This window comes from Balaenoptera acutorostrata, chromosome 5 (assembly GCF_949987535.1).
Source record: "Balaenoptera acutorostrata chromosome 5, mBalAcu1.1, whole genome shotgun sequence".
In the NCBI taxonomy this organism is placed as follows: domain Eukaryota; kingdom Metazoa; phylum Chordata; class Mammalia; order Artiodactyla; family Balaenopteridae; genus Balaenoptera; species Balaenoptera acutorostrata.
The window spans coordinates 83,154,245-83,165,378 of record NC_080068.1 but is presented as its reverse complement, the minus strand read 5'-3'; the positions used below and the strand labels follow the sequence as shown (position 1 = coordinate 83,165,378).

The 11,134-nt window shown below is 34.8% G+C and overlaps 1 protein-coding gene across 1 annotated transcript; it reads left to right on the top strand.

Moving 5' to 3' along the window:
• Positions 1-2,647: 2,647 nt before the first annotated feature.
• LOC130708264 (peroxiredoxin-1-like) lies at positions 2,648-3,333 on the top strand (the record flags this gene model as incomplete). Its single annotated transcript, XM_057547165.1, has 1 exon — positions 2,648-3,333. A coding segment is annotated over one exon (405 nt), but the record flags the coding sequence as incomplete, so codon positions are not given.
• Positions 3,334-11,134: the final 7,801 nt, after the last annotated feature.

The window sequence follows — 11,134 nt, the reverse complement described above, 5'->3', positions numbered from 1 at the left end:
CCTATTTTTAAAGTCTTCTTTTTATTACTGAGTTGTAAGATTTCTTTATATATTCTGGATATAAGTCCTTTATTGGGTTTAGAATTAGCGAATATTTTTTTTCCCATTCTGATGGTTGTCTTTCACTTTCATAATGGTATCCCTTGTAGTGCGAAAGTTGATCATTTTGATGAAGTTCAATTTATCTATTTTTTTCTTTTGACATTTGTGATTTTATATATTTAAGAAATCTTTGCCTAGTCAAGATTTACTCCTGTCTTCTTCTAAGTATTTTATAGTTTTAGTTCTTACATTTAGATGTATAATTCATTTTGAGGGCTTTTTTTTAAATGTATGGTGTGAGGAAACAGTTCGACTTCACAACAACTGTGGCTGTACAGTCATTCAAGCACCATTTGTTGTAAAGATTATTCCCTTTCATTCACTGAATTGTCTTGACCCTCTGGACAGAAATTATAACTCTAAGGTTTTATTTCTGGACTCTCAATTTTGTTCTATTGATCTATCATTATGTCTACATTTCCGATTTCTAAATCATTTTTCTTCTATTTCCAGAATTTACTTTTTCAAACATTTCCCCCTTTTCCTACACCTCAGCTACCCACTTCCATAGCCATACTCCAGATATTGCTCACTCATATCAATACTACCTTCATCACCTCTAAAATCTTAATTTCAATTATGACACTCTGGTCAACATCTCCTAACTCACTTGCCACATCAAAATTCTTCAATTCATCAGGAAATCTAGTTCATTGTCCCTCTCCTTTTTCCATATTACTCCCCTGATATCTTAAGTTATCTTCCAGTCTAGCTGAGATTCCATTGTTCATCATAACATACATTCTCACATAGAATGTAACTCATCAACCACTATCTCTCCCCTACTCACTTCTTGAAACCCCAACTCCAATTATAACTCCCTGTGTATCATTTAAGATGACTGGATAAAACTATGCTACTTGCTTACTGGATGCTTAGCAATGGTCTATAGGAATCCCACTTTTTTCCCCAATTAAATTTGTTAAATTCCACTCTCTGAAGTGAGAATTTCAATCTCTCCTAAAAATTCTTCCTCTTCTCTACTGCAGAGGCTTGTTGTTTATTCAGAAAATAGAAGTATTTGGACAAGAACTGCACTATCTATTCATTATGCAATCTATCATCTCTCCTTCACATGTATCCGTATACCCTGAACATCCTTTCTTTACTAAGAGAAGACCTCTTCTGTTCCCCAAGCCATCTTCTGCACTTCTGTAATATATCCTGTGAGTTCTACACAATGCAAGCAATGCTCTTGCTGTTAACAGCCTTTTAACTGGAAACTAAGTATGCTAAAACATCTACCATGAAAAAATATCCCTGCAATAACCCACTTCTCACTAGCTGACATCCCATTTCCTTGTTCTTCTTCACAGAAAAGACAAAGTCAAATACATTCTTCATTATTTGCTTTCTCAACTCTTTTCTTCAAAATCCTCTCTATAGCCCACTTCAATCACACATATATCCCCTCCAATCTAATTAAAAACCCTTAAAAACCACTCTGTTGAGGTAACTAAGGATTTTCACTTTACCCAATCATGATAAAACATCTTAGTCATTTTATTCAGTCTTCGAGAAGCGTTACTGGTGTTCTTTCTTCCTTTGGTTTCGGGAGTATCACATTTTCTTGGTTTTCTTCTATACCTTTATTCACCTGCTATTATCATCTCTCACTTGAATTATTGTGGGAGCTTCTTAACTGGTGTCCTTACTGCTACTTTTGTTCCTTATAGTCTACCCTAATTTTTCTTAAGATTTGTAAAATTCAAAATATTTTGGCGTAGATCTTGTATATTATTTTCCATAAATTAATAAAAATTTTCATACAAAACAGATTTTAAATTTTATTTTAAAAATTTCAAACCTACCAAAAAAGGTGAAAGAATAGAACAATGAATATCATATGCCCTTTAACTAGAATTACCAATTTTTAATAATTTACCACACTCATTTCCACCATCTCTCTCTTTCTGTGTATGTGTGTGCATTTTTAAAATTTTACAAAAATTTTTAAAAGTAGTACAATTGAAGTGTGTTAGCCATTAAAAAAATCACATAACAGAGGACTCTGTCAATATATAGGTCATGCTGTGAGACCTCTAGGATTATCCTTTTTTTTGAACTAAATCTTGTAATTGAGTGTTTTTCTCTATTCATGCTGAAGTATGCCTTTAACATGCAACCAAAGACTATTTTTAAAAACAGTTGGTTCTTCTTTGTGTTAACTTTCTAAGTCAAATTAATGACAGTATCAATACCTCTAATTTAGTTTTGCCACAATTTGATCACTACGAAACCAAAGTTGACATAAGAAAATAAATAGGCTCTAGATAGTATATATGTTGTATTGGTGAAAAATGTGTGTGTATATTATATATATATATATATATATATATATATATATATATATATATATATATTCCAATGTAAATGAACAGGTCTTATAAACTTATGAAATGGCTAAAAACCCAACTTGTTTAACAAATGTAATGTAGCCCCTGCCAAAGGTCTGATGGCCACCACAGATTTGCTGTTTGAACCATGTATGCTGTGCCTTTCTGAGGAAGCTAAGAATATACCATTTTTCCATTAAAAAAAAAAAAAAAAGAAACTCAACTGCCAAGTGATTGGTGCTTCTGTGGATTCTCACTTCTGTCACCTGGCATGGATCAGCACACCCAAGAAACAAGGAGGACTGGGACCCATGAACATTCCCTTGATATCAGACCCCAAGCGCACCATTGCTCAGGACTATGTAGTCTTAAAGGCTGATGAAGGCATCTCATTCAGGAGCCTTTTTATTATTGATGATAAAGGTATCCTTCGACAGATCACCATAAATGACCTTCCTGTTGGCCATTCGGTGGATAAGTCGCTGAGACTAGTTCAGGCCTTCCAGTTTACTGATAAACCTGGGGAAGTACGCCCAGCTGGCTGGAAGCCTGGCAGTGAAACCATCAAGCCTGATGTCCAGAAGAGCAAAGAATATTTCTCTAAGCAGAAGTGAGCACTGGGCCATTTTAGGGCCAGGCTGCAGTAGGCGGCCATGAGAACAAACCTCTTTTGTACTATTGTCATGCTTAAAACACAAGACCTTACACTCAGCCCAGATGTGGTGTGGGACAGGACAGGCCTTTCCTGCAGGGGTTGGGGAGGCCAGCCTTTCTTCCTCTGGAGGGAATGGCCTGAGCTGTATTATGGGGCAGGCAAACTGATGTGTATAGTAGTAGGGTATCACTTTTGGTCTTTTGTAGTTTTATTAAACTTGAGCTGAGAAAAAAAAAAAAATTTCAGCACTATTTACAATAGCCAGGACATGGAAGCAACTTGTGTCCATCGACAGATGAATGGATAAAGAAGATGTGGCACATATATACAATGGAATATTACTCAGCCATAAGAAGAAATGAAATTGAGTTATTTGCAGTGAGGTGGATGGACCTAGAGACTGTCATACCGAGTGAAGTAATCAGAAAGAGAAAAACAAATACTGTATGCTAACCCATATATATGGAATCCAAAAAAAAAAAAATGGTTCTGACGAACCTAGGGGCAGGACAGGAATAAAGATGCAGATGTAGAGAATGGACTTGAGGACATGGGGAGGGGGAAGGGTAAGCTGGGACGAAGTGAAAGAGTGGCATGGACATATATACACTACCAAATGTAAAATAGATAGCTAGTGGGAAGCAGCCACATGGCACAGGGAGATCAGCTCGGTGCTTTGTGTCCACCTAGAGGGGTGGGACAGGGAGGGTGGGAGGGAGACACAAGAGGGAGGGGATATGGGGATATATGTATGCATATAGCTGATTCCCTTTGTTATACAGCAGAAACTAACACACCATTGTAAAGCAATTATACTCCAGTAAAGATGTTAAGAAAAATAAAATATTTGATAATGAAAAAAAATATTTTTTGTGCACAAAATAAATATAAAATTTATTAAAACACCCACAATATTTTAAAGATACCAGGAGTAATACAGTTCAAACCCAGTTGTTTGTGTAAAATATAATAAAATACAAATCAAAAAAGGATACATATTTGCAATTTCTAGGCACCCTAAATTAAATCTGCTGAAACACTGGGAGAGAATGCAGGGCAAGGAGGGTAGCTCAGGAGGCAAACCAATAAAGTGAGAGGAAAAAATATTTAAAAAAAGGAAAAATTATACAAAATAGAATTACCAGCATAAATTTACTGTACTAAGACTATCTATAGTTTAATAATACACATCCTATTGCCTTGAGACATTGCAAAAATCTACCATTCATCCATCAACCCCAGATAAACTTCATTTCAAATAGCCACAGTTACAAAGTCAAGATGGAATATTCAAGTATTATTTTGTATTCAATTTTGTGAAAATATTTTACAAAATAGCAGCCATAAAGCTATCTCATCAAATATTTCAGTGTGTGTTTCCCATGGACACATTCCTACTGCTCTACACCACAAATATCATATAAATATTTTATCAATAAAATAATATGTAGTGTAATATCTACATTTCCCCAATTGCCATCCCCCCAATTTATACATATATGTTCCCCCAGATCTAAACAAGAACAATGAATTGACATATATCTTTTGTCTCTTTTACTTTAGGACATCCCTCCTACCTTTTATTGTTTTTCATGACATTAACATTTTGAGGAGTTTCATGCACTACTGATAGTGACCAAAGCACTCTCTTCACTTCCCAGAATGTACAATGCTAGGCTCCTGAATAAGGCATCCAATAGAACTTTCACCTTCTTTACAGGCTACAGGCTTCATAGATCACCATAATGGCTTTTTTGAACAAGTTCAAACTTGATTAAATGAAAAATGTCACATTTTAATCATCAGTCAAACATCAGAGGTGAATTGTAATAGAGTCTTACTCCATTTTTTGATGTTTGACTGCTGAGAGCTTTTAAGCCTTGGCCCTCTTGCCGAACATTTGGGCAAGTTTATAAGGAAGCCCGGGCAATCCTTCCTTTAGTGTCAGTGGGAGGTTCAAACCACACAAGCCCCTTACCACACTTGCGAATACTCATCCCAGCCCCTCCCTTCTCACTACAAAAAAAAAATCAAACTAGTTCACTTCCTTGCTACCTCAAACCATTTTTGAAACAGCTTGGTGGTCCTGCCCTGATATTCTGAAAAGCCTCATAATCTGAGTGTTAAATCTTTTCATACCCTCTAGTATGTACGATATTAGTCTCAATATCCACACCAAAACCAAATTTTGGGTAGGTGTCCATGCTGCTTTGGTAGGGTGGCCACATCACCCCAGAAATGAAATTTCAGTTCTTTTTATGTTAGGAACGGTATTTATAAACCAAAATCTGGGTGCTCAAACTATATTGTGAGAAATATATATATTTCCAGAAGGCCCAGAAGGCCTTCTATTTCTCATTTAGAAAGACAGTTACATTTTAGTTTTTCCTCTGTCTAGTCAGCCACCTCCACCCTGCTACTGAAATTGGTGCCTATTGTAGCAGAAAAACAAGAAGATATTTTTAAAATGGTGATGTCTGTTCAAGTCCTTTGCCCATTTTTTTAATCAAGTTGTTTTTGTTTGTTTGTGTTTTGCTATTGAGTTGTAGGAGTTCCTGAATTATTTGGGAAATTAGCCCTTTATCAGATAAATGGTTTCTCCTATTCTATAGGCTGTCTTTGCATTCTGTTTTTGTCTTTTTTTTTTCCTGTGCTATGCAGAAACCTTTTAGTTTATTGTAGTCCCACTTATCTATTTTTACTCATCTTGCTTATAGTTTTGGTGTCGTATCTATGAAATTATTGTCAAGACTAATGTTAAGAAACTTTTCTGTTGTTTTTTCTTCTATAAGTTTTACAGTTTCAGGTCTTACATTTAAGTCTTTAATATATTTTTATTTGATTTTTATGTATGGCATAACGTAGAGGTCTTTTTTTTTTTTTTTTTTTTTTTTTTTTTTTATCCCCTCACTCGAATCTAGAAACTGATTCTGCTCAGCTCTGGACTGCCCTTTCCTTTCCTCATCAGATCAAAGTGCCTTCTCTTTCCTCAGGTGTTTCCCTCTGGTTTCACTGTAACTCTTTGTAGTCTGACACTTTTCTCTGACCTCCAGAACATCTCCATGATTGGACTAGGAACTTGTGCTGCTTTTCCAACTTGTCAGCAATAAGCATCTAAGCATTTACTTTTCATTATGTGATAAGATATTGCAAAAAATGTGATAAAGTTATAGTTGTAAAGCAAAATTAGTCTGTTGGAAAAATACTCAGGTGATCATTATGTCTTAGCTTTAATGAGGTACTCTATTCTTTGAGACCCAATTGTTTTTATAGCTAGGAAACACGATAGCACATTACTTTCAGTTAATTACAAGAATTTGAGAGGTGAATATACCAAAAGCAGAGTTCATAATTATCATAGAAAACTCTCCAGAGAATTTAAATAAGATATATTTCTAGCAAAGTGTTTCTCTTTAAATTAAAGTTTAAAAATCAATCTTTGATTCTGGGAGAAATGTCTGGCTAGGCTTTTATGTAAATACTTTTAAAATATTCTTGATAGAACAAAGTTAACTATGGGCTCTTAGATCTCTGTGCCATTAGCAACAAAATGGGTAGTTAAATTTTGGCTACTCCTAAAATAACTAGTAATAAGTATAGAGGCTAAAAATTTGGAAAAAAGCAAGAAAGGAAATAATATGACATTTTAAATAATATACCACATTTTGAGATAAATTGTTTTTATAAGCATAATTACATAAAGGAAAAACTTGAAATTATATTCAAGCTCTATTTTATAAAATAAACTATGACCTTAAAAATTTACTGTATCAAAGTTTGTAGTTTGCATTTTTATTCAAATGATGGCAGCATATTTAAAATTATACAAAATATTATTCCATGAGTATCAATTAGAGTAAACAATTACAGCATATACATGTATTTAAAATTTGGGGTGATTAGTTCACACTTCACTCTAAGAACTAACTGAATTGTTGGAGAATGCTTCCCATTAAAGATATGTATAAATCAACTTTAAATCTTCTTTAAATATAGTGTATTTTAAAAGAATATCTCACCTTTGCAATGCCATTTTCCTTATGATATAAGCTTCTCCTTGTTTTTTAAATTTATATCATTGGCTTGCATTATCTGAGTGATCAATTTACACTAGTGAAAGCTGTATGGGGATATATTAGATATATCTTACATCTTAAATTTTATATTTCATTAAGTGATAAACACATGAAAAACTCCCATACATATGTATATATGTATGTCTGTGTATATGTGTGTGTGTATAAAATATGAAAGCAAACTATGAAAAAAAATTTTCCCTTTTCTTAACTCCATGTTAAGCTTTCACATTATTCCTTTTCTTCCCCCTTCATCTCTACTTATTCAGTAGCTATAAAGTAGACTAGCAGCATACCGGATTTCCTCACTGTATGCCTAAAATAAACGAGGACATCTTGTGTCAGGGCTGTTTTGATCAGCACTGTGTAAGCTCTCTGAACAGTTCAACCACAATAAATACACTTGTGCTAAAATATATCTAGATAAACAAAAGTGTAATGTATAATTTCTCTATAGGACTCAATCCTTATCAGAGATTTCTTCAAGTATAGCACATTAGGTAAATTGCACTGGGTCTTATTAACTATGTTCTTTATATGTCACTCTTCAGAAGTTGAATAAGGAAGCATTATCACTACAATATCATAAAATAAGCAAATATAGTAACTACTAGATCATACAAATTTTACTCAATTTTATTTTTTTACTTTTTAACATCTTTATTGGAGTATAATTGCTTTACAATGTTGTGTTAGTTTTTGCTGTATAACATAGTGAATCAGTTATACATATACATATATCCCCATATCTCCTCGCTCTTGTGCCTGCCTCCCACCCTCCTTATCCCACCATTCTATGTGGTCACAAAGCACCGAGCTGATCTCCCTGTTCTATGCAGCTGCTTCCCACTAGCTATCTGTTTTACATTTGGTAGTGTATATATGTCAATTCTACTCTCTCACTTCACGCCAGCTTACCCTTCTCCCTCCCCGTGCCCTCAAGTCCATTCTCTACATCTGCGTCTTTATTCCTGTCCTACCCCTAGGTTCCTCAGAACCATTTTTTTTTAATTCCATATATATATGTTAGCATACGGTATTTGTTTTCTCTTTCTGACTTACTTCACTGTGTATGACAGACTCTTGGTCCATCCAACTCACTATAAGTACCTCAATCTCGTTTCTTTTTATGGCTGAGTAATATTCCATTGTATATATGTGCCACATCTTCTTTATCCATTCATCTGTCGATGGACACTTAGGTTGCTTCCATGTCCTGGCTATTGTAAATAGTGCTGTGATGAACATTGTGGTACATGACTCTTTTTGAATTATGGTTTTCTCAGGGTATATGCCCAGTAGGGGGATTGCTGGGTCATGTGGTAGTTCTATTTTTAGTTTTCTTAAGGAACCTCCATACTGTTCTCCATAGTGGCTGTATCAGTTTACATTCCCACCAACAGGGCAAAAGGGTTCCCTTTTCTCCACACCCTCTCCAGCATTTATTGTTTGTAGATTTTTTGATGATGGCCATTCTGACCGGTGTGAGGTGATACCTCATTGTAGTTTTATTTTGCATTTCTCTAATGATTAGTGATGTTGAACGTTTCGTGTGTTTTTTGACAATCTGTATATCTTCTTTGGAGAAATATCCATTTAGGTCTTCTGCCCATTTTTGGATTGGGTGTTTGTTTTTTTGATATTGAGCTGCATGAGCTGCTTGTATATTTTGGAGATTCATCCTTTGTCAGTTGCTTTGTTTGCAAATATTATCTCCCATTCTGAGGGTTGTCTTTTCTTCTTGTTTATGGTTTCCTTTGCTGTGCAAAAGCTTTTAAGTTTCATTAGGTCCCACTTGTTTATTTTTGTTTTTATATCCCTTACTCTAGGAGGTGGGTCAAAAAAGACCTTGCTGTGATTTATGTCAAAGGGTGTTTTTCCTATGTTTTCCTAGAAGAGTTTTATAGTGTCTGGTCTTACATTTAGGTCTTTAATCCATTTTGAGTTTGCTTTTGTGTATGCTGTTAGGAAGTGTTCTCATTTCATTCTTTTACATGTAGCTGTCCAGTTTTCCCAGCACCACTTATTGAAGAGGCTGTCTTTTCTCCGTTGTATATTCTTGGCTCCATTATCAAAAATAAGGTGACCATGTGTGCATGGGTTTATCTCTGGGCTTCCTATCCTGTTCCATTGATCTATATTTCTGTTTTTGCACCAGTACCATACTGTCTTGATTACTGTAGCTTTGTAGTATATTCTGAAGTGAGGGAGCCTGATTCCTCCAGCTCCATTTTTCTTTCTCAATATGGCTTTGGCTACTCGAAGTCTTTACTGTTTCCATAAAAATTGTGCAATTTTTTGTTCTAGTTCTGTGAAATATGCCACTGGTAGTTTGATAGGGATTTCATTGAATCTGTACATTGCTTTGGGTAGTATAGTCATTTTCATAATGTTGATTCTTCCAATCCAAGAACATGGTATAGCTCTCTGTCTGCATTGTCTTTAATTTCTTTCATCAGTGTCTTATAGTTTTCTGCATACAGGTCTTTTACTTCCTTTGGTATGTTTATTCTTTGGTATTTTATTCTTTTTGTTGCAATGGTGAATGGGATTGTTTCCTTAATTTCTCTTTCTGATCTTTCATCATTAGTGTAAAGAAATGTAAGAGATTTCTGTGCATTAATATTGTAGCCTGCTACTTTACCAAATTCATTGATTAGCTCTATTAGTTTTCTGGTAGTATCTTTAGGATTCTCTATGTATAGTATCGTGTCATCTGCAACAGTGACAGTTTTGCTTCTTCTTTTCTGATTAGGATTCCTTTTATTTCTTTTTCTTCTCTGATTGCCATGGCTAAATCTACCACAACTATGTTGAATAATAGTGGTGAGAGTGGGCAACCTTTTCTTGTTCCTGATCTTAGAAGAAAAGGTTTCAGTTTTTCACCACTGAGAACGATGTTGACTGTAGGTTTGTCATATATGGCCTTTATTATGTTGAGGTAGATTCCCTCCATGCCCCCTTTCTGGAGAGTTTCTATCATAAATGGGTGTTGAATTTTGTCAAAATCTTTTTGCATCTATTGAGATTATCATATGGTTTTTATCCTTCAATTTGTTAATATGATGTATCACACAGACCGGTTTCCTATATTGAAAAATCCTTGCATTCCTGGGATAAACCCCACTTGATCGTGGTGCATTATCCTTTTAATGTGCTGTTGGATTCTGTTTGCTAGTATTTTGTTGAGGATTTTTGCATCTATGTTCATCAGTGATATTGGCCTGTAGTTTTCTTTTTTGGGGACATCTGTGTCTGGTTTTGTAATCAGGGTGATGGTGGCCTCATAGAATGAGTTTTGGAGTGTTCCTCCCTCTGCTGTATTTTGGAAGATTTTGAGAAGGATAGGTGTTAGCTCTTCTCTAAATGTTTCATAGAATTCACCTGTGAAGCCATCTGGCCCTGGGCTTTTGTTTGTTGGAAGACTTTTAATCACAGTTTTAACTTCAGTGCTTGTGTCTGTTCTGTTTATATTTTCTGTTTCTTCCTGGTTCAGTCTTGGAAGGTTGTACTTTTCTAAGAATTTGTCCATTTCTTGGAGGTTGTCCATTTTATTGGCATATAGTTGCCATAGTAGTTTCTCATGATCTTTTGTATTTCTGCAGTGTCAGTAGTTACTTCTCTTTTTTTATTTCTAATTCTGTTGATTTGAGTCTTCTCCCTTTCTTTCTTGATGAATCTGGCTAATGATTTGTCAATTTTGTTTATCTTCTCAAAGAACCAGCTTATAGTTTTATTGATCTTTGCTATTGTTTCCATCATTTCTTTTTCATTTATTTCTGATCTGATCTTTATGACTTCTTTCCTTCTGCTAACTTTGGATTTTTTTGTTCTTCTTTTTTCTCTAATTGCTTTAGTTGTAAGGTTAGGTTGTTTATTTGACATTTTTCTTCTTTCTTGAGGTAGGATTGTATTGCTGTAAACTTTCCTCTTAGAACTGCTTTTGCTGCATCCCATAGGTTTTG